Below are 22,464 nucleotides of genomic sequence, written 5' to 3' on the forward strand. Positions count from 1 at the left end.
AATATATATAAATATAAAATATCAGTTGTATTTCTATACACTAACAATGAATAATCCAAAAATGAAATTAAGAAACCACTCCATTGAGCACCTGGGTGGCTCAGTTGGTTAAGCGGCTGCCTTCAGCTCAGGTCATGATCCTGCAGGCCTGGGATTGAGCCCCACATCTGGGCTCCCTGCTCAGTGGGGAGTCTGCTTCTCCCTCTGCTCCTCTCCCCGTTTTCTCTCTCTCTCTCTCATTCTCATGTGCACACACACACAAATTAAATAAGTAATTAATTAAAATCTTAAAAAAAACCCTATTTACAATAGCATCAAAGAATAAAATACTTAGGAATAAATTTAACCAAAGAAAGGTAGAGGGAGGCTAGGTGGCTCAGTCAGTCTGGAAGGCATAGTCACTTAAGCGTCCAAATCTGCCTTTGGCTCAGGTCATGATCCTGGAGTCCTGGGATCGAGCCCTGCATCGGGGCTCCCTGCTCCGCGGGAAGCCTGCTTCTCCCTCTCCCTCTGCTGCTCTCTCTCTCTCTCTGTCTGTCAAATAAATAAATAAAATATGTATATTTTTTTAAAAAGATAGAAGTTATACACTGAGAACTACTAAACACTACTTACAGAAATTAAAGTAGATCTAAATAGGTGGAAAACATCAGTGCTCATGAATTGGAAAACTTACTAGCATAGATGGCAGTATTCCCCAAAGGGATCTATAGATTCGAGGTAATTCGTATCAGAATACAGCTGGCTTCTTTGTAGAAATTGATAAGGTGACTCTTAAATGAATATAGAAACTCAAGGGACCCAGAATAACCACAACAATCTTGAAAAAGAGGAAGAAAGTTGGAGGATTCACAGTTCCTGATTCCAAATCATCATACAAAGCTCCAGTGTGATACTAGCATAAGGATAGATATATAGAATAATAGAATCAAATTGAGTGGCCAGAAATAAGCCCATGTAACTATAGTCAACTGACCTTTGACAAGCGTGCCAAGACCGTTCAGCAGAAAGAATGGCGTCTTTAACAAACGGTACTGGGACAACCGGATATTCACATGGAATACAATGAAGCTGGACCCTTATGTCACACCATACACAAAAATTAACGCAAAATGGATCGTAGACCTAAATGCAACAGCTAAAACCATAAAACTTTTTTTTTTTAATTTTATTTATTTGTTTGACAGAGAGAGAACAAGCAGGGGGAGTGGCAGGCAGAGAGAGAGGGAGAAGCAGGCTCCCCATGGAGCAGGGAGCCCGACGCGGGGCTCGATCCCAGGACCCTGGGATCATGACCTGAGCTGAAGGCAGACGCTTAACTGACTGAGCCACCCAGGCGCCCCTAAAACCATAGAACTCTTAGAAGAAAATGTAGGGGTGCATCCTAGTGGCCTTAGATTTGGCAATGATTTCTTACATTAGATGCCCTTAAGTGTCTGCCTTCAGCTTAGGTCATAATCCCAGGGTCCTGGGATCAAGCCCCGCATCAGGCTTTCTGCCCAGCAGGGAGTCTTCTCCCTCTCCCTCTGCTGCTCCCCCTGCTTGTGCTCTCTCTCTGTCAAATAAATAAAATCTTAAAAAAAAAAAGATACCAAAAGTACAAGCAACAAAAGAAAAAATATATATAAATTGGACTTAATGAGAAAGAAAACAACTTTTGCATCCAAGGACACTACTAAGAGAATGAAGAGTCCAGAATGGAAAAAAAAATATCTGCAAATCATATCTGATAGGTGTCTAGTATCCAGAATATATAAAGAACTCCTACAACTTAACAAAAAGACAACTCAATTAAAAAATAAGCGAAGAGGGGCCCATGGGTGGCTCTGTCCGTTAAGCGTCCCACTCTTAAATTCAGCTCAGGTCATGATCTCAGGGTCCTGGGATCAAGCTCTGTGTCAGGCTCCACGCTGGGTGTGGAGCCTGCTTGGGATTCTCTTTCTCCCTTTCCCTCTGCCCCTCCCCATAAGGCGCACTCTCTCTCTCTCTCTCTCTCTCAAAAAGAAAAAAAAAAAAAAAAAACAGCCAAAGAACTTGAATAGACATTTCTCCAAACGTAGCCAACAAGCACATGAAGGAATGTCCACCATCAGGAGTCATCAGGGAAACGTAAAACTACAATGAGATACCACTTCACACCTGCTAGGATGGCCGGAACTGGGAAAAAAAAAATGGAAGTCTCAGTAAGGATGTGAAAAAATTGGAACTCTTGTACATTTCTGATGGCAATGCAAAATGGTGCAGCTATTGTAGGGGAAAAAATGTGGTGGTTCCTCGAAAAATTAACCATAGAATTACCATGTGACGTAATTCCACTCCTAGGTGTGTATATCCCAAAGAATTAAAAACGGGTACTCAGATACTTGTTCAAGAATGTTCCTAGCAGGCACCTGGATGGCTCAGTTGGTTGGGCGGCTGCCTTCGGCTCAGGTCATGATCCTGGAGTCCCGGGATCGAGTCCCGCATCGGGCTCCCTGCTCGGCGGGGAGTCTGCTTCTCCCTCTGACCCTCCCCCCTCTCATGTGTTCTCTCTCCCTCATTCTCTTTCAAATAAATAAATAAAATCTTAAAAAAGAAAAAAGAATGTTCCTAGCAGCATTATTCACAATAGTCAAAACGTGGGAACTCGAATTCATCTCTTACTGGATGACTGGATGAACAGATGTGGTATATATACATGCAGTGGAGTAGTATTCAGCCATAAAATAGAATGATGTATGGATTCAGGCTCCAGCATGGAGGAACCTCAAAAACATGCTTTGTGAAAGAAGCCATAGTGAAAAGGTTACGTATTGTATGGCTCCCTGAACATGAAACACATCCAGACCAAATAAATCCAGAAACGGAAAGCAGATCACTGGTCGTCAGGGGATGGGGGAAGGAGGAATGGGGTTAGTGCCAGTGGGGAGGCTGTTTCCTTTAAGGGCGAGGAAAATGGGAATGAATTGTAGGTACAGGTTGTACAACACTGTGAGTGTACCCGATGTCACCGCATTGTCCGTTTTAAAATGGCTAATGGAGGGGCGCCTGGCTGGCTCAGTCCCTGAAGCACGGGACTCTTGACCTTGGGGTTGTCAGTCCAATCCCCACTTTGGGTGTAGAGATTACTTAAAAGCTTTAAAAAATTAAAAAAATAAAGTGGTGAACGGCTCATTTTGTTACGTGAATTTTACCTCTAAAGAAAAAAATGTTGGGGCGCCTGGGTGGCTCAGTCGTTAGGCATCTGCCTTCGGCTCGGGTCATGATCCCAGGGTCCTGGGATCGAGTCCTGCGTCAGGCTCCCTGCTCGGAGGGAAGCATGCTTCTCCCACTCCCCGCCCCCCCCCCCGCTTGTGTTCCCTCTCTCGCTGTCTCTGTCAAATAAAATCTTAAAAATAAAAATCTTTTAGTTATTTGAGAGAGCACAAACAAGGGAAGCGGCAGAGGGAGAGGGAGCAGACTCCCCACTGAGCAGGGAGCCCCCTGGGATCATGACCTGAGCTGAAGGCAGACGCTTAACCCACTGAGCCACCCAGGCGCCCCACCCCACAAACCTTTTTAAAATAAAGGTGCTGTATATAAAGTTCATGGCCACTGGTGTCTCACAGATCTGTGTATTAATTTGGGCTATCTTTGATAGATGACCCTAAAAGTTACTGAACCTTCCCCTCTGGTTTCTCCTCTGCAAGTGGGACATGACCAAAGTGAGACAGCTTGCAGTTTACTCCTGTCCCCTCAGGAGACAGAAGGGCATCCCTTTGTGCAAGCCAAGGAGTTACGCCCATCTTGGGGAACGAGGGCCTGGTTTAAGCCAAGTTGAGAAGTAAAATGATTCGTGTCCTTTCACATTGGGTGAGGGGGAAGAACCGCCCTGAAATTTAGATCGGTTTAAGGACAGGCCTTGGATTACATTTACAAGAGAGACAAACCAGAGCAGTTTCATAGTTGTTATCCTTTTTGAGACGACTGATGTTCAATGCCACCAGCCTTTTTGCCTCAAGAGAAGAGACTTCAAAGGGCACGCACGACCAGGGACTAAGGCACATCTGTGTAACAGCAGTGACGACGGGCGCCAACAATTCAGAGACACCATTTTCTTGCTTACTGAGCAATTTATTGGTTTCTAATTCTTATATTGACTTTTCATAAATATTCATCTCACATCTCTAATAAAGGTCCTTGAGAGCAGGGCCCATCTCTTACTTTGATCACGAATTAGCACCTGGTACACAGTAGATGCTCATCGAGTCTTTTTACCATCTAGTAAATTCCCTCTGGCCAATGCTTCCCCCAGTGAGACTGTTCAAGGGTTTGCAGGGAAAACAGACCCAAGAGTATCATTTCAAGAGGGAAGTTATCTTCCACTTCTTTGGAGTATATGAAAGCGTAACTGTTGCTTGCTACCCTTTAACACACGCTAGCTCTCCTTTCCCACAGGTTTAGAAACCTCCAAAGGAATATTCATCTGAAATGTGTTTATTTCACTATATTCATTTCTTACAGATAGCATCTATCTATAGCACTTTATATATCTTCCATTCATGGGAGTGACACCAAGTTTGTTTTTTTTTTTTTTAAATATATTTAAGGAGTAACTCAATTCAAAGGAGAAACAAAAACAAAAAACCCTGAAGTAACAGAGGTGGAACACAAATGAGGTTTAAAAAGAAAAAAGACAAACACAAAAAACCTCCAAACTATAAAGGTGATTCACCAAAGACTGAAGATTGGGAAAGTAATGCCCTAGGCAAAATGTCCTCATTCTTGAGGGGCCAGTGGGAGGGCGTCCAAGGGTGCAGGCCTATCAGATTCATGAGGCCTTCGAGCACAGTCCACAGATGTGACAGAACCAACGTCATGTTCACAAGATTCTGCTACATCTTGTGAGGATCACACACCATATGCAGTGTGCTACCAAAGCAGGTCAAAAACCGAAGCCAATTCTTAAAACTTAAAAAAAAAAAAAAAAAAAATCCTGTTATAAAGCAAGATATATCCCAGTATTAAGCTGCTCTCAGAAAAAGAAAATAAAATAAAAAGGGCATTCAGCCAGTTGCTGTATTTAACAAGCAAAATATCATCAAAATCTAATTAGCCAACTTTTATTATTCCACCTGCAGTGTAGAGATCTCACAGCCACTTGGGGGAATGTACAACTTCTGCAGCCTGCAAGCCAAGGCAGAAAGCCATACAACTCTAGAAGACAAGCCCACGAGGTACACTTTGTTGAAGCAAATGGCTGGGTCTCTTCACCAAAGTTTCCAGCACGTTCCAGTAACACACACCCTAGTTCTGCTTACAAACAAAAGGAGAAAAAGAGCAATGCGTTATGAAACCCATCCCTTGCAACAGGGAGGAGGGTCATTCTGTGGGAAGGACATCTTTGGGTTCTGCATCAGTCTGTTCTGCTTTGGCTTCGGTGATAGCCAGGGCCAGGGCTGAGACCCTGACAGTGCCTTCTGCCTCTGCTGCGGCCGCCTGCACTTCCCCTCCGGCCTCCGCTTCGGTGCTGCCCTTCTCCGAGGCCACGCCACCCGGTGTCTCCACTTCCAGTGGCTGTTCAGAGTGGGGACCGCGAGTGGCCTCGGCCGCGTCCACAGGGTCTTCCCCTTCGGCCAGCGCGTCACTACCTTCCAGAGCCGGCGCTCCTTCCCCATCTACCGCTCTCACTGCTGCCGTAATGACCTCGGCCAACACCTCCGCGGCCACCTCCTCCGGTGTCTCCTCCTTCTCCTCACCTCCTAAATTGTCATCCCCTTCGATTTCTGGATCGACAGCTTCGCTGGTGAAAGGGTCTTCACCCTGGCCAAGAAGAGCAACATGTCAGTGCAGAGGGGAGACTGAAGGGGGCCCAGGTTGCCAGGAATCCATGTTTTTAGGCTGAACAGCCAACAAGAGGAACACTTCCCACTACAGCAGGTGAGTGCATCCCACGGGTGCTCGGCGCCTTCAGATTCAGAAAAGGTTCTCAGAAAAGCCTCATCGCAACCATTTTTGCACCTTTTGTCTTTCAGCTTTTATTGTCTTACTTAGTTAGCTAGGACCTAGAGCAGAATGGGGAAAACAGAATCAGGGGCTATTCTTGTTTTTAATACTAGTAATTTTGATATTCGCAATGGGTTTCTGAAAGATGTACTTCTCTCCCCTCATTCAGAGGCTTTCATTTTAGAATGAAGTATTTATAAATATTATTTATCTTAAAGATTTTTAATTATTTATTTGAGAAAGAGAGAGAGGGACGCCTGGGTGGCTTACTCGATTAAGAGTCTGCTTCGGCTCAGGTCATGATCCCTGCTCAGTGGGGAGCCTGCTTCTCCCCCTGCTGCAGCTCCCCCTGCCTGTGCTCTCTCCCTCTTTCTCTCTTGACAAATAAATAATATAATCTTAAAAAAGCGAGAGAGCGTGCATGGAGAGGAGAGGCAGAGGGAGAAGCAGACTCCCTGCCAAACAGGGAGCCCAAAGCGGAACTCAATCTCAGGACCCTGGGATCATGACCTGAGCCGAAGGCAGACGCTTAAGCGACTGAGCCACCGAGGCGCCCCGATTTACAAATATTTAATACAGCTGCCCCCGTTTTGAACTTTTTATTCAAGCGCATGATAGTGAAGAAAAGTTCAAAAAGACCTAGGATTTCTTAACCCAATTGAAACAAAAAAGCCTCGTAACAGGAAGTTAAGACTATTTTAAATTTTAGTTTCATTTAAGCACACAGCCCTGGTTATAAGGGTGCCCCATTTTGCAGATAAGGAAAGGAGACTCAGCAAGTTGCCCAAGGCCACACAACTGTTGAACACCAGTCAGGATGGAATCCAAGTCTGACTCTCAGAAGCCAAACTTAGGCTAAAAACTGTCTCTGGTTTAGAAAATGTAAACATTATCATCGGCAGATTAAGAAATAGGTTTTTTTTTTTTAAGATTTATTTATTTGACAGAGAGAGACAGCGAGAGCAGGAACACAAGCAAGGGGAGTGGGAGAGGGAGAAGCAGGCTTCCCGCTGAGCAGGGAGCCCGATGTGGGACTCGATCCCAGGATCCTGGGATCATGACCTGAGCCGAAGGCAGACGCTTTAACGACTGAGCCACCCAGGCACCCAAGAAATAGTTTTTAAAATACAGTATTTAGTGGGCACTTGGCTGGCTCAGTCAGGGGAGCGCACGACTCTTGATCTCAGGGTCATGAGATCGAGCCCCACGTTAGGTGTAGAGATTACTTAAGATAAAAAAAAAAAATCTTTAAAATAAAAAAATAAAAACAAAAACACTGACCAGTCACGGTTCTTAAATTGGTTATTTAGAGTCTATGCCTTTAAATGGCTGGCCGGAACCATCAAGTACTGAAGGGTTTAGTAACTGAGAGGTGGGCAAACAGGTCCTCATAGTCGGGCTGTGCTGGCGCTTAACTATGCGCGCCCCATGTGGAAGTCTGGGGCTGAGTGTTTAGCAAGTGGGGCTTCCCAAGGAGGAACCAGGGGCTCTCCCAGCTGGACTTCTCTCCGGGGTGCCCTCTTTGGGACTCTCTATTACTCTGCTCCTATCACTAAGGCTCAGTAGCTGCTGTACCGCCAGCTCCTCCTCCCCCTCACATTCCTGGCTCATGGCTACTGGTCTCTGCCAGCAAAACCTCTTTTTGGCTTCTTTCCTGGACAACCATTATCTAACCTGGATTTCCCTGTAAGCACCTCAGCATCACTTGCTCAGTATTTTGTGGGTATTTGAGGTTTCTCATGGTGAGCTCGCACCAGCACACAGACCAATCAAGCAGGACCATGTCCCAGAGCCCGGGTGAGCAGGGAGGCGCAGGAAACCCACCCCGATACATTCCTGCACCCCGTCCATTCTTCTTAAGACTCAGAAATGCTAAATACTGCACTCTGCATGCAACTCCACACTCGCAGAGTTCATCTTGCATTCCAGAACCTTTTCCCGTCTGCTGCACTCCTAAGCACAAACCTTGAGGTATTTTTCCAGCATCTTCACTATGTGTCTGTTGTTCAAAACACTCTTAGCCACATGGAGACTGGTCTTCTTGAACTGTTCAGCAGCCAACTGCAAAGGGAACCAAAGGGACTTTTATACATGGGGTGCACAGAGTAGCAAGAACACAAACTAGCCAGGCTCCACTGAGTTGCCCTGGGATCAGCCCAAGACAGAACAAGGACTACCAGCTCTCTCCACTAGGCAAATCCCCAGATGCCAGACTCCAATAAGGACAGAAAGAAGGCCCTGGAGGGAAAGCAGAACTGAGACCCTGAGGCAGTGTATGAAAGTCTGATGAAAGATAAACAGCACAGGCATGCCACGGACGTCCGGGTCCCGTGTGCATGAGCAAGGATGGAACAAGAACACTTACAGACAGACCACGGGTGCTATGTGGGCTCGGTATGGCAGAAGGGCAAGTTTTTTCTTTTTGGTTTTCGGAGTTATAGTGACCTTACAAGTAAATTCAGCAGCAGCAGGAGGAATGCTACAACCATTTGGATCTTTTAGAGCTTGACCCATTCAAACAATAATCCCTTGTTGGTATAGTGCTCTTCGGATGATCTTTCATAAGCTAGCAGATGCGTGGGCAGGACTAAGGACAGGCACTGAATCAGGACGCAGCAAGCGAGCCTATGGGCCAAATGCGGCCACGCCCATGCTTTCTATCTGGACTCTGCTGCCTCTGCCCACCGGCAGCGGCCTTGAGGTGGTAGAGACCCAGTGGCCTGCAAAGCCAAAAACGTTTATGATTTGACCCTTTATAAAAAAAAAAAAAAAAAAAAAATCTGCCGATACCCTGAGCTACACATTTAGCCTTGGGTCCCATCAGCTAATTAGGACCAAATCAGTTCTTAACTCTGGGTCCCCAGGCCACTGTGTTCTGAATGGCCCTCAGCCTCCACTCCCAGAAAATCCAGTTTGTCAGCAACTGGGAAACTTACCTGTGTGGTTTGCCAAGGAACATTCTCAGCCAGGAGAATTTCAGCTACTCTACTTAAGTCAACCCTAAGCAACGCGTTTTTTCACATTTTAGTAGAAACTGGGATCCCTTCTACAACCCATTGATGAAATCACGGACTCGGTGGACTCTGTCAAGAGCTTCTAAAGATGCTAGCATTCCCCACAAGACACAGAAGGCTCGAAGGCTCTAAGCCCCAGCGCTGGCCACCTGCAGGTGCTCGCCCGGCCCGGCCCGGCCCGGCCCGAGGAGGGGACTCACCCTGCGGTTGTGATTGTGGTCCACTGAGTGCAGGTGCCGCTGGAGGAGCTGATGCTGTGCGGGGATCAGCATGTCACAAGCCAGACAGTGAGCGGCCTCTATCTTCTTGAAAAAGTGCTCCTGGCCAATCCCTGTAGACACAACCCAAGGCTGGTGTGATCTGGGGCAGCAGGCAAGGGATGCTCTCCTCCTGCCCCCCCAACAGGGCCCCAATTTTCTGCCGGTAGTCCCGCAGGACCAGGTTAAGACAGAATCTGTGGGGGCCATCACCTGCCCTCCAGCAGGAGTGTGCAGACAGAAGCACCTCTACACCTGGGGATCTGACTCTTCCACTCTTTTCATCCTTCTGGTCATTTCTCTTCAAACAAGGGAGGAAAAAACACCAGAAGGCTTCCTATCAGTCCAATATGCTGCCAGCAGAGCTGTGACATTCATGAGGCCACACTTATGGGCTTCTTTCCACGGCCAGGCAGCCTGCCTGAGGGTCTTCCTGTCCCATTCTCAGCAGCCCTGCGCTGGGCTGGCTTTGCACCCAGCCGCACGCCTTGGCAGCACGTGGAGTAGATGCCCCAAGATCACAACTCACCTTTGAAAGGATCTGGCTTGGGTTTTGTGCTTTCCTTCTCCATCAACTCCTGACGCCGCTTCTCAATTTTCTTGTTCCTGTTTACGATGTACTCCTAGAGAAGATGGCACCGAATGAAGCGAGGACAGCGTGGTACGTGTGCCTACCGCTCAGCTGCCCCAAGGAAGGGAAGACGGCTCTCCGAGCAGCTCTGTGGGCAGAACTCATGGGGACTGCAATGGCCGGAGCGCTCGGCTCTCCCTCTGACCTGGGACTTGTTCGCTGTTACTCTGCAAAGTCCAGGCCTCTTATTTCCCTTCCCTTTCCCTTCTCTGTGAGGGATCCAATTCCTGCACGACCATCAGGAAACACTGTGATTGAGGCCGAGGGTGCTTTACCTGGAGGAACTCCACCGTTTTGTCAGGGAGTTTGGTACTGATAAACCTCAGTGTCTCTTTGTGAAACTTGCTTTGTAGATGCTTCTGGATTTCTTCATCTTCAAAGCTACGAAACTTGCACACAGAACAAGCGAACTGAATCCTGGAAAAGGAAGACGGAAAGAACGATGACATAGGAATAACGAGCTCATCTCTGGTTGGAACAGAAAGGGAAACACGAAGCAATTTCTGTACCAAGACTTCTGACTTTGAGTGGGGCATCAGAGTAGCAGGTGCCCCAGGTCTCCCCATCCTGAGAATGGGGGTGCAATCTTGAAAGTGTTTTAGGAAAATGATTCATGCACCATACCAGTCTTTTTGGCCGAAAGGCCCACAAGAGAACACCCTAAGGTGGAGACTTTCCAAACTGTGGACTCCCTAAAGGCCCCCAGACCACTGCTCTGGGGGGGCATAGCACCTAACTCTATAACTTCTTTCTGTAGCCACCACCAGCTTTGCGCAGTGGCAGTATCGTAGCCAATGAGGTTTATCCGAGGCGCGATTATTGCTAATTGAAAACTTTCTGTAGCCACCAAAATAACACATGGGAGCCTCATTTTAATGTGAGGGAGAAATTCCTGAAGACCTTCCACAATCTTTTTTTTTTTTTAAGATTTTTTTAATTTATCTGACAGAGACACAGCGAGAGAGGGAACACAAACAGGGGGAGTGGGAGAGGGAGAAGCAGGCTTCCCACGGAGTGGGGAGCCCGATGTGGGGCTCGATCCCAGGACTCTGGGATCATGACCTGAGCCGAAGGCAGACGCTTAACGACTGAGCCACCCAGGCGCCCCAACCTTCCACAATCTAAAACTCACAAAACCCAAGGTCAATTTTCACATGGGACTCAACATTAAGACCCGTCATAACAAATTCTATGGCTAAAAACTGATGTCTTTGTTGCATACTTTCAAAAACCTCATAAATGCAATCATGGTGTAAGGCAAGGGGAGAGCAGCCCACAGAGCCTTATGCCCCCAGAGTGGGGCGCTGCTTCCCTCGGCTCTGCCCAGGAGGCTTTGGTGTATCTGGGCTAACGGCATAGGTCCTGTGACACTCAGGATTCCTCATCTACCAACTCAGACTTCTGCCGGCTCCCAATGCCTGGCTTCTGACCTCTGGACAAGGCACCACAAAACACCTGCTTTTGCATATACCCTCGACAAAGAAGTGAAAAGAAAAAGCTCTGGGGCCCTATATGTATGAATGGGTATCAGGAAGCTATCAAAGAAATGTGGGGTTCGTGCTTCCTGCTGCATCTTTACCTCCCCTGTGACAATCTCTCCAGGTCTCTTTGAGGGCCCTCTGTCCCTAGGGTGGAGTCTAAAGACTCCTTCCGGAAAAAAGTCATCTCAGTTCTCCTGGGGCATGAAAACAATCTGATCTAGCCATCCTGTATTCATCTGTTTGAAAACAAGCATTTTGATGAATTTCTGTTTAGCACCTGGAAGCTCCTACCTTCTAGTTCCTGGCTTTCTTGCTCCATTGTTGGCTCTTCTGCTAACGTTTCTTTTCTTTTTTTAAAGATTTTTATTTATTTATTTGACAGAGAGCACGAGAGAGGAGGAGCAGTAGAAGGAGAGGGACAAGGAGGCTCTGCACCAAGCAGGGAGCCCGATGTGGGGCTCGGAACCCAGCACCCCGGGATCATGACCTGAGCCGAAGGCAGACGCCCAACCATCTGAGCCACCCAGGTGCCTCAGTTTCTTTTGCGTTTCTTTGCACAGAAAAAGCACCACCCCATTTGAGCCTTAAGAGCAAGGATTCCCCCTTAAGTCAGAAGGAGAGCCTGTGTGTAGAGAAAAACCACATGTGGTCAAGGCCTGAGCAACGAAGGGCTCCTGTGGCCACCAGTGGTTTACATTTCTAGTTAGCAGTCACCTGATCACTGGAAAGACAGAGAGGCACATGGTGTAGTCACACCAACATCCTTTGCACTTTTGCAATTCTTTTTCTATTTAGAGACAAAACTTGTAAGGTAACATCCATGCATGTATAATTGCCATGCTGAACTCTAGAGGTGATCTGGGTTTGGGTAAGGCACCTGAAGCACCTTCTTAGCAGCTCTGCCGAATGAAGTTCACTTGTCTGGGCTGACAGATCCAAGCCAGGGACAAGGAAGCTCCCCACAGGGGAGGAGAACAAGAGAGCCCCCTGCTGGACACACGCAGGCCACGGAGCCCCACTGGCAAGAACAGATGCCATCTGTGTTTCCCAGGTTTTGTCTCCTCACGACCTGACTCGCATTTCCTGACAGACTCCAGAGGCAGATCAAACCAGGCTGCTTCTGCACAGTGGAGTGAAAACGGATGAGCTCTGGAGAACCCTGACACCTCCCACCTTGCCTGCCTCCTCACCTGTCAGCTGCTCGGTCTCGCATCCGGTCTCTCCTCCTTTGCTTTTCTCTTCTCTTCTTTACTTCATCATCCTCATCGTCCTTCTCCCCTGCAACAGAGAAGTTCCTTCGAGATGCCCTGAGGAGCCCGCAGAGGAGCTGAGCACCAGGGCCTTGATGGGGGGCCACAGCTTGGCCACCACACCCCATACCCGCCGCTGCCTCCACACGGCAGGGTCAGGACACCCTGAGGCACCAACAGTCGGTCAAAGGCTCCCCCAACAGGGATGGGCCTTGGATGAGAACCTTTGGGAGTTCCCAGGGCGTCACCTTACTCCCCCCCACGGCCGGATAAGGCTGGGATGGGCCAGGGACGCAGCCCGCCCGTCCCACTCACACCGTGGCCCACCTGCTCTCTGTCCTTTCCTACCCTGCTTTTCCAATCCAGTGCCCTACCATTGGGTCTTCTCCCAAAGTCACTTAAGGAGAGAGAGAAGCAGTTCTTCCCAGATAAAGAGGCAGCAGCTGGAAGGCCTCAGAAAATAAAGCAAGCCACTCTACCGCCCTCCGTCCCACCTCCGGGTGGACCATGACGACTGTCCGTCAGCCTCCTCTGAACTAGGGCCTCAGCAGGTCTGACAGTCCTTGCTGGCCCAAACTCTATCTTCCACTCACAAAAACCGTCCATCTAGGGTCTTCCCAGGGCTACGAGGGAAGCAGTCCTAGAAACAAAAGTGGGAAGAGACCAACTGGTCCTCCGTCGCCCCCTGGGGCCAGCGCAGGAGCTCCTCCGAGAGCCGTGCAGCCCAGCGTCCCAGCGTGAGGCCAGACACTGAGGAAAGGTTGGATAAGCATCTGAACTGTAACCCCTACCCCTGATGCCAGTCACGAGACTGTCCCACGAAGATGGCGACCGGCGTGCGCTGCTCAGAAGCCTCTCAAAAGGGCGTGTGGGGTTTTTGGCAAGAGGTCACTGCCTGAAACTATTACTGCTGTTTAATAGCAAAGTCATCCCGGGTAGGCAGCAGGACCTGTGCGCAATAAACATGTCACCTTTGCTTTAGCATTTGCCCTGCTGCACGAGCTGCTAAATGCTCTGTGTGGTCCCAAGCTACAGGCATAACTGCTTCGGTATTGAGGTGGGAGGACCTCGGCGGGGTGGCTGAACACAAGGGAGAAGGAGCATCTAAGCCAGGGGCCTGCAGATTTACGGGGGCAGAGCCACAAAGGAGTCGGCCTGTGATTCTTGGGGAAGACCAGCTACGGACAGACCCATGGGAACAGGCAAAGAAACAAATGGTTTTTGGGTGAGCTCAAGGCCACGCTGTCTCAGGCTACTTCTCCATGGCCCCTCGAAAAGGTTTAATTTTGCTCTGCTCTTGCTGCTTACTTTGGACTCTTAGGTCCCCTGCAAGGGCACTGGTGAGCCCTGCTGAGCAAGGATAGTCTCTGGAGGATCCCCGGCTTGGGTGTACCTGACAGGTCTCCCCTCCCCCCACCCCCAGTTCCCAACCGGGGCAGGTGTCTGAACTCTGTCCCACACAGCAGGGAGCACTGCCGCTGCCGGCATCCCCACCACAGAGGCCGAGGGCACAAGCCTGGGCTGGTAACCGAGGGAACTGTGAAAAGAAAGAAGCCCAGGAAAAGACAGTACAGGGACCTGCACTGGCCAGTAGGTAACAGAGAAGACGGGCTGAAGGGTACCTTTTGTTTTCTTTCTTGCATTTCTGAGACTCTCCCTTCCCTATCACTACAAGCTCTTGCAGACACTCAGAAATGAGGTGTTCCCCCCCACCCCCCCCCCACAGCCTGCCATCAAGTGAGGCAAACAGACCTGTTTCCAGCAAGTGCCGGTCTAAGCACTGGAGTAAAGCCTCAAGGTGAGCACCATGGCCCACCCGGTGGCCGTGGCCCCTCTTCTGCCCTCAGCTATCAGTCCCTCCATCCAGGCCCCAGGCTTGCTCAGAAGGCCAGCCCGGCTGGGAGCTGAGCAGACACAGGAAAGCTCAAAGGGACACCAAGGAATGCCTACCTCTCTGCCTCCCAGGGTCGAAGAACTCGTCCTCCTGAAAAAGGGAACACACAAAGTCGGGACCATGAGGTGGAGTTTCCAGAACTCTCCACAAACAACCCAGTACCCTGCCACCACCTGGTCACAATGTGTCAGGACAAGTCCCAGGGCAGTGAGAAAGGCTGAGTGTGTCCTGTCACTGCTCCTGGTTGCCTCCTGAGATTCTGTAACGACCAATGTACTTTTTTATTAAAGTCACTGGCCCTTTCCCAATTCTTTCTACAGCTAAAGAATTGCCCTTGGCAAACGTGCACCTGCACAGTTCTGCAGGTGGGAGTGCCAACAGCCCATCCATCAGCTCTATGTCAAGAAACCCCGACCAGTATGATGCGATAAGGGGCTTTACCACATTCTCCAGCCATCTGTACATATTTACCAAAGGCTGTAACAAACCAAGCATGGATTAAAAACGACGCATCTAACTAAAAATCAGAACACAGCCCGTTTCTTAGGCATTGAGCTCAAGATTAAATAAGTCACCGGCAGAGACACAGAAGATACCCAGACTCGAGATCTAAGCAAATCAAATAGGGAGCGAGTGAGACCCTCCCCCTGACCCATCTGACTATCAGAAACACTCGGTCGAAGCCTTCATACACCCAGGTCTCCAGGCCCTACCCCAGACATGGATCAGAATGTGCAGCGGCGGCAAAGGCTCACCACCTAGGTGCTCGTGCGTGGTCATGGGTCAGAGTTGGCCTTAAACGCCCGTCTCCTGTGACTGGCTGTAAGGGCTGAGTGACCAGGAGGCACCAGAGCACCAGCACAGAGCCGGCAGGACCGGAATCTTCAGTGCGTATTCGCAAGCCTCCGCCCACACAGCCCACTGCACTTGCCACGCGTGTGGCTATGCACATCACCGAGGACACGGGAATGGCTGGGGAGAGGGCTGGGGCTATTTTCAAGAAGGGAAGGATTGTCATGAGTGCAAAACTCTTAGAAAACTAGCTACAAGTCAGGCTACTAAATCCATTCGCAAAGCAGTCAAGTCTACCACAGAAGCTGCTCCTGCCTCTTTGAGAGAAAGAGGCTAAAGTAAAGAAGAAATCCCACACTAGAGAAACAAAGAAGGGTGACCAGTGAAGATGGACTTACACCCCTGAATTCTTCATCTCCTGACCGGAAGTCAGCAGCTCCATCATCTAGCAGACACAAAGAAGAGGGAAAGTCAGCCCCCTGGGAGTTGGCCCACTCTGTTTCCCCTCCCAGGCTCACTGTCCAGAGTGACGCGCTTGTCCTGACTGCAGTGGGGGCCGTGGGAGCGCGGGCAGGCAGAGCACCAAGCAGGAAACAGACTCATCTTACACCCACCCGGGGCCTACCGTTTTCGGAAAAATCTCCTTCGCTGTCAGCCCTGGCCAGTTTGGCATCCGGCTCCTCATAGATCTGCAACTGCTTCCGTTTCCTGCCCATGCCATCTGGGCCACAGCGGTCAAACCCTCTCCGCCTGGGCTACAGACACAAGCACATCTGATATACCGCTTACCCGGACCACTTAGACAGCCCAGAGAAACGAGGAGAGCGGAGAGATTGTAAGATCAGAGAACAGAAGCAGAAAAGATCTTTTCAGAAAATAAAGGGAGATGACATAGTTGAACCCTGCCCTCTCCCCCAATTTCATGCCGAGCAAAAGTCAGACACAAAAGGCCACATGTTATATGATTACATTCGTATGAAAGGTCTGGGAGAGGCAGCTCTACAAAGACACAAAGCAGATTAGCGCTTGCCAAGGCTGGAGGCGAGGATGGGGGGGTGACTGCTAATGGCAGAGGTTTGCGTCTTTTCCAGTTGGTGGAAATGTAAAATTAGATGGTGGTGAAGGCTGCACAATTCTGTACGTTTTTACTAAAACTCGACTGTGCACTTAAAAATGAGATCTTACAGGATACAAATTTGTCTCTATTCAGCTGTTTGAAAAGAAGGCAGATTACAACTTCCCGAAGGCTTACCCGATCCCTTATCCGGGTCTGTGACCGGCCACATCCATAGGGCACCGAACTGTCATAACCGCCAGCCCCCTGCATGCCCATCACACCGAAGTCAGGGGCCATGGACTGGGAGAACAGGGAAGGAGGCGGCCGGCTGGGGGAGGGGCCTCCCAGGCCCCGCCCACCCACATAGTTCAGCTCAGTCCAGGGAGCAGACAGGGGCTCGGAGGAGGCTGCAGGTGGCATGTAAGGGTCGCTGCGCATGAAGGTGCTGGGATTGCTCCGGTCCTGGAAGCGGCCCTGGCCCTGGCCCCGGCCCCGCATGAAGCCATCAAGGGAGCCCCGCTCACGGGCTGGGTCCCGGCAGTCACTGTACTGACTGCTAAAGCCACCATTTCGGTCAGGCCCCAGGTCAAAGTCATAATCGTAGCTATAGCTGGGGCGATAGGGATGGTGCTCGGGGAGGCAAGACCTGGAGTCATAGGACTCAAACGGCTGGAAGCGGAAGGAGCTGCAAAGGAAGCATAACCGTCACTACAATGCGGGTATAAGCCCAAGTCTCCTGCAAAGCTGGCTTCCCTGCATTCAGAACAGCACACCACACCACCACATAGCCCTCCTCAATGCTCAGAAGGCACAACAGACAAACCCCCTTGAACGCTGTTGAATGAGGTACATGGAGCCCTTGGCCACAAGAACGAGAGGGTCTACAGGCACCTGATGCAGAAATGAGAAGTCTAGCGCTAGCACAGTTTAGCTAAGCCCCACCACCCCGGACACCAACTAGTCCACTGCCTCTGCCCCAGTAACTGCCCGACTCATCTACTCCACACTCAGGAGGGAGCTGGGGAAAAGCCCTCCCTGGAAGAGGGGGTGCCCACTGCCATCTGCACAAAGCCGGGGCGTTGGGGGGGATCCCCAGGGAAGGGTTCAGGTCCATAATCACCTCTCCCGGTCCTGCATGCCCTCCCCACCGCCGCTGCTCCCGCCCCTGCCTCCTTCCTTGGACATCATGTCCAAACGCTGGTTGATCTTGGCAATGAGGGAGTCGGAATTGTCGGTGCACGGCTCTGGGCCATAAGAAGCCATGTGCACAGCAGGGCCCCCAGCTCCCAGGCCATCGCTGGCCTTGGTGGCCTCCCACGAGGTTGGGCCATAGCTGTAGGTCGCTCCTGTGGTGACGCTGGTGTTCTGGGCGCCATAATAATTGTAGTTTTCATAACCTGCCGTAGGGAGGAAGAGCCAAATCAGATCTCAGCAGCCACAAGGTCAGTCTATGGCAGCCACGCCTGGGGAGAAGCACCCACTACCCATACAGAAGGAAGAGTGTTAAGAATCAAGTGTCGCTGGCATCACCCCACATCGTGCACATCACCTGCCAAAAGGCAGCAAAAGTAGGGCAGGTGCACAGCCTCAGCAGTGAGCCGCGGGCTTTCCGAGCCAGATCCAGAGCCAGAGGTGGCTGAGAGCCCACGAGTGGCAGCGGGGGCTGCTGCTCCAAGAACACAACCACAACCCCCGGCCTCCAGCCAGTTCTCCTTGAGAATGCCCGGACCTCCAAGCCTTCAGGAGAGCTAGGAGCACAGCTAGAATGGGAGATGGGGATGGGAGGTCCCTGTAACCCAGTGCTTCTGGGTGGCTGACCGGAGGAATGTCTTGCCCACCCACAGACACCCGGAGGGCCTACCTTGCCAGCTGGCCACACCGGTTCCATAGGCACCTTAGAGGGAACAAAAACACACAAAAGCTTTGTATACAGAATGAAGGTACCTGAGATAGCCCCTGCCAATCGTCACCTCCACTACCCCCAAGTCCAGGGCCACGGGCGGCTGTGGCAGTGCTGTGGGAGGCACCCCTGGTTGTCCATTAAGGCCAGGAATGGCTCGGGCCCACTAGCTGTAAAACTCATTTCCTACGGAGCACTCAGCTAAGCATAACCAAGACTTCTCTCATAGACAAGCCTCATCTCCCCCAGCAGGAAAACAGAAAGGACGCTGCAGCATTCCCAGGAAGTGTTCAGCGTGGGCCACGAGCCAAGAGGCCAGATCCCCTGGCAGAGCCCTTCGAAAGTGCCAGTTCTCACCAGTAGCCAGAGCTCAGGCACCACTAGCACAGACAATGCATCAGTGGAAAATCATGTCCCCAACTCAAATGAACAAGGGGACATTATGTACCCTGGTGACATGGAAGGCCTCCTCCTGGAAAACTTGGTGATGGGTGAAAAAGTGACTCCACCACCCCCAATGGCGCTAAGGGCAAGTTCCAGGCTCAGAAAACAGAGCTTTCATCCCATCCCCTGGAACAAATGCTGGCAAAAAGCAGAAAACCTCACCACCAGGGAGGACATTCTGGTCCTTCAAACATACAGAGCATTGTGATCTAGATTCCAGAGCAGGGGCAGCAATCAGGCCCCCATGCCAAATCTAGCCCATTGCCTGTTTTTGTACGGCCAACAAGCTAAGAATGGGTTTTACTTTTTTAAATGGTTGGGAGATTAAAAAAAAAAAAAAATTTCATGACATGAAATGAATTCTTTGCGTCGTCCTTCATATACTTGTCAAAACTCACAGAACTGTGCAAGCAATGACTGTTAACTGTGGATCATAACTAACAACAGAGTACAACATTGACTTGTTACTGACAATAAATGTATCTTACTAACGGAAAATATTAATAATAAGGGAAACTCCTGGGGTGAAAAGTAGAGGGGGCATATGGAATCCTGTACTATCTGCTCAATCCCCCCAAAAGTCTAAAACTATTAAAAAATAAAGCCTATCAATCATAAAAATCTTTCATCATACCCTCGGCTGTTTACTTAGAATAACCCAAATTCCTCAAATAAAGACTATCACATGTGAAAGTTGTATGGTATGCAAATTTCAGTGCCCTCAAGTGAATATCACCGGCACACAACCACATCTGTTTCTTAATAAACATCTGTGACTTTTGCATTGCAGAGACTGTATAGCTCCCAAAGCCAAAAAAATTTTACTATGTAGCCCTTTACAGAATAGGTCTCCGGATCCCCCGGCTAGTCCCAGTCCTCTCGTCAGCCTCTCCAGGTCACAGTTCACCATCCCTAGGTTTGTCACGGTAGTACCTCAGATCACACCTGTGGGGGCGGAATCCGTGCCTCCCCATACGGTCTCACCTTGGGTGTTGGTGGGTCCAGCACTCCACGCCCCATAGCCTGTGAAGAGAAGAACTGTGAGTTAGGATCCTATTTGTCACACTAGACAACAGGTGCTTGTGAGATGTTCCGAGGAGTCAAAAGTGAGCCCCTTGAAGGAGAGTTCGTGCCAGTCTCACAAGGCAGCAGAACCACAACAATGTCCCTCTAAAAGTCCTTCACAGTTGGTTGACTGCATTACCATACTCCACCTGCCTGAGGTCCAAGCAGGAAAGAGCTGGGGGGACTTGGCTTTGAGGGACCTTGGCCTAAAGTCTCAACCCACAACTCGGGAGAACACAGGACAAACCGACAGCTGGCCCAGTAGGAGGACACAGTGGTGTCTGCACCCCTGGGCAGTTTGGCTCACCAAGCAGCCTTAAGTCCCCCATAACCGAAAAACAAAATTCAGAATTTGGAGACGACAACAGTGTCTCTGTAGGCCTCATTTCTGTTTTGGACCCTCCAAAGCTCCCCTGGGCCTTCAAGTCCCAGGGCTTCAGCCTGGCCTGAGGTAGCCGGGTTGCACTCCTCTCTGTGGTGGCTTCCCTTGCCCCTGCGGACTCCCATGACAGCATGTCTGGGCCCGCTTCATCTCTGCGTCCCTGGGACCTCAAAACAGAGCTGGGCACAGGCAGCTATCCGCACCTGTCAACAATCCCCAACATTACAGAAATAGGAATACACCCTGTCTCTCTTACCAGAACCCAAGCCACTAGCTAAATGTCCAGTGTGTGCCAACGCACAACAGGCACCGAGCACAGGTTAGTGTCCCTGAATGCCATTTAGAGATGAGAGAGCTAACGCTTAAAGGTTAGGGGACTTGATCCAAAGACACGCTGCTGCTGTTTGCCCTCTGCAAGCTAGTCTCCCCAAGCCACACAGCCTACTATGTGTGTGAGGCAGAAAGACAGAGCAGCGATTCTATCAGCAAATGACCAAGTACAGGGCACTCATCTAAGTAGCATACGTTAATCACATAACCTCACAACGCCCCTTTAGGTGGGTAATATTTACCCTGTTGTACCCAGAGGCTCAAGTAGCTAGTTGTCACTTGCCCATGATCATGAAGCTGGAGAATGGAACTGGGACGTGAACTCAGATCTAGGTGCCTCCTACAGCCAGAGAACAGCTGTCAAGGCTCAGCAAGTCCTGAGAAATAACCCTAGGTGGCAAAGCTACAGAAGGATTCAGGGAGGCCCAACCATCTAAATCGAGCCTGAAGGGTTTTGGCAGAGAGGAAGTGAGGGGAATAAAACCTCTTCATGCTAAGGGTGTGCGTGGGGCAGGATTACTGTCTGAAAGATCTGGGGGGAAGTTGGCAAAGGATTGTGAGACCTGGTAAGACTGCAGAAAAGACCGGAAAAGGCCGGATGCGGTACGCCAGGACCCTGGAGACACCCAAGCACACTGTGCACCTCAGGACCTCTGGCAATTCCTGCTGCTGTATCCCAACACTGCCACCTTTCAAGATCTGTGCCTTCTCCAGCTGTTACAGCCAAGATCAGACTGTTTGCTTCCCCAACCTCATATACTTGGATAAGGAATGCACTTGGTCAAGCCCTACCCCACGTATTCCAAAGTTCGACTGCTCCCTGCGGGCAAACTTGGCTTCCAGCACAGACTAAAAGCCTCCTAGGAATCTCTGATTCTGGACTCTGAGACCGGGTCTCTCGAGAAGATCCGTCCTGCCGCAGGCCCCCGAGGCCCAAGGGGCACACTCCCCTTTTCACAGCCCTCAGCCACCTCCACGCCCCCCCGCGCACATCAGGTTTCCAACTTTGCGCAGAAAGACACCCAAACACCTGATCCCCAAGTCTTGTCCCTAGGCCAGCACGAATCATGCACAGGGCAGGAGCCCGCCGAGACTGACCCCTGCAGAGGCCGTGTTCAACACCACTGCGCTGCATGCCGAGGCTGGAGGTGAGAGGTCCGACCCCGCGCGGCCTGGACGGCTTCCGGGACCGGCGCAACGGACCACGTGCACCGCGCGCAGGCCCCCGCCAAGCGCCACAGCCCGGAGACAGGCAGCCGAACTCCCTCGGCCTCCAACCGCGGACCCCGGGCCCCACGAGCTCTCGCTGTGGCTCCGCCCCCCGGCGCCGCCATTTTGTGGTCTTCCGAAGGGGAAGGCGGGCCTCCGAGCGGCGGGGTCGACCGGCCCAGCCTCGCCGGGGCTGAGGGGCAGAAACGGCCAGGACAGCCCAAGGCGCCCCCCGAAGCCCGCCGCAGCGTCTGCCCGCCAAACCCCGCCCGCCTCCCCAAGCCTCGCAGGCCAATCCGCACGCAGCGCCCCGGGAGCGACGGCTCCGAGGTCCAATAAGCAGCGCGCACGCGCGCCCCTGCCTCTCCGCTGGGTCGGGTTGGAGTAACCGCACTCTGGCGTAGGCCCGGGCCCGCGGCCCTCTACGCAGCAGGGGCTGCGTTGCCCAGGCAGCGCCCGTCCGCCCCACCCCGCATTGAGCCACCCAAACGAACCTCCGTAGCCCTGTTCCATGTCTTCAGCTCGGCCCGCCAGCAGCCCCTTTTTCTAGGCTGCCACAGAACGCATGCGCTCAACACACCTTCCGTCGTCCGCTACTGGAAGACCAGGAGCGTACGTCACTCTTTCCGCACACCACTATTGGCTGGCTTTCACTGCGCACCCGCCCCTGTCGCCCCAGCGGGCCTTCCGGTTGCTTGGGCTCGGCTTCCACAGCATTTTGGGAGTTTTGGTCCGGCCACGGAGTCTTACTACGCGCAGGCGCTCCCGTCTTCCTTCCTGCCGCCGGTGCGCAG

The 22,464-nt window shown here is 51.0% G+C and overlaps 1 protein-coding gene and 1 pseudogene across 2 annotated transcripts; one reads left to right on the plus strand and one right to left on the minus strand.

Moving 5' to 3' along the window:
• Positions 1 to 4,071: 4,071 nt before the first annotated feature.
• AKAP8 (A-kinase anchoring protein 8) lies at positions 4,072 to 22,365 on the minus strand. 2 transcript variants are annotated; one of them, XM_027583156.2, is made up of 14 exons: positions 22,165 to 22,365; positions 19,669 to 19,707; positions 18,202 to 18,234; positions 17,461 to 17,737; positions 16,536 to 17,025; positions 15,909 to 16,038; positions 15,682 to 15,728; positions 14,548 to 14,581; positions 12,538 to 12,625; positions 10,142 to 10,283; positions 9,765 to 9,858; positions 9,179 to 9,309; positions 7,930 to 8,025; positions 4,072 to 5,781 (listed from the first exon to the last, which is right to left on the minus strand). In XM_027583156.2, the coding sequence occupies exons 1-14, from the start codon at positions 22,181 to 22,183 to the stop codon at positions 5,341 to 5,343; spliced, it is 2,061 nt and encodes a 686-aa protein (XP_027438957.2). In that variant the 5' UTR covers positions 22,184 to 22,365; the 3' UTR covers positions 4,072 to 5,340. The 2 variants fall into 2 exon arrangements, with proteins under 2 accessions (XP_027438957.2, XP_027438956.2); XM_027583155.2 differs by lacking the exon at positions 22,165 to 22,365 and adding an exon at positions 21,560 to 21,894.
• LOC113919156 lies at positions 10,632 to 10,794 on the plus strand (annotated as a pseudogene).
• Positions 22,366 to 22,464: the final 99 nt, after the last annotated feature.

This window comes from Zalophus californianus, chromosome 1 (assembly GCF_009762305.2).
Source record: "Zalophus californianus isolate mZalCal1 chromosome 1, mZalCal1.pri.v2, whole genome shotgun sequence".
In the NCBI taxonomy this organism is placed as follows: Eukaryota; Metazoa; Chordata; class Mammalia; order Carnivora; family Otariidae; genus Zalophus; species Zalophus californianus.

Coding starts and splice junctions, on each gene's coding strand:
- AKAP8 (XM_027583155.2), bottom strand. CDS start 21,596: ATGCAGCGCAGTGGTGTTGAACACGGCCTCTGCAGGG. Junction 15,729..15,908: donor AGGAGATTTTTCCGAAAACG/GTAGGCCCCGGG, acceptor TGTGTCTGCTAG/ATGATGGAGCTGCTGACTTC. Junction 9,310..9,764: donor CAAGCCAGATCCTTTCAAAG/GTGAGTTGTGAT, acceptor TTGTGTCTACAG/GGATTGGCCAGGAGCACTTT.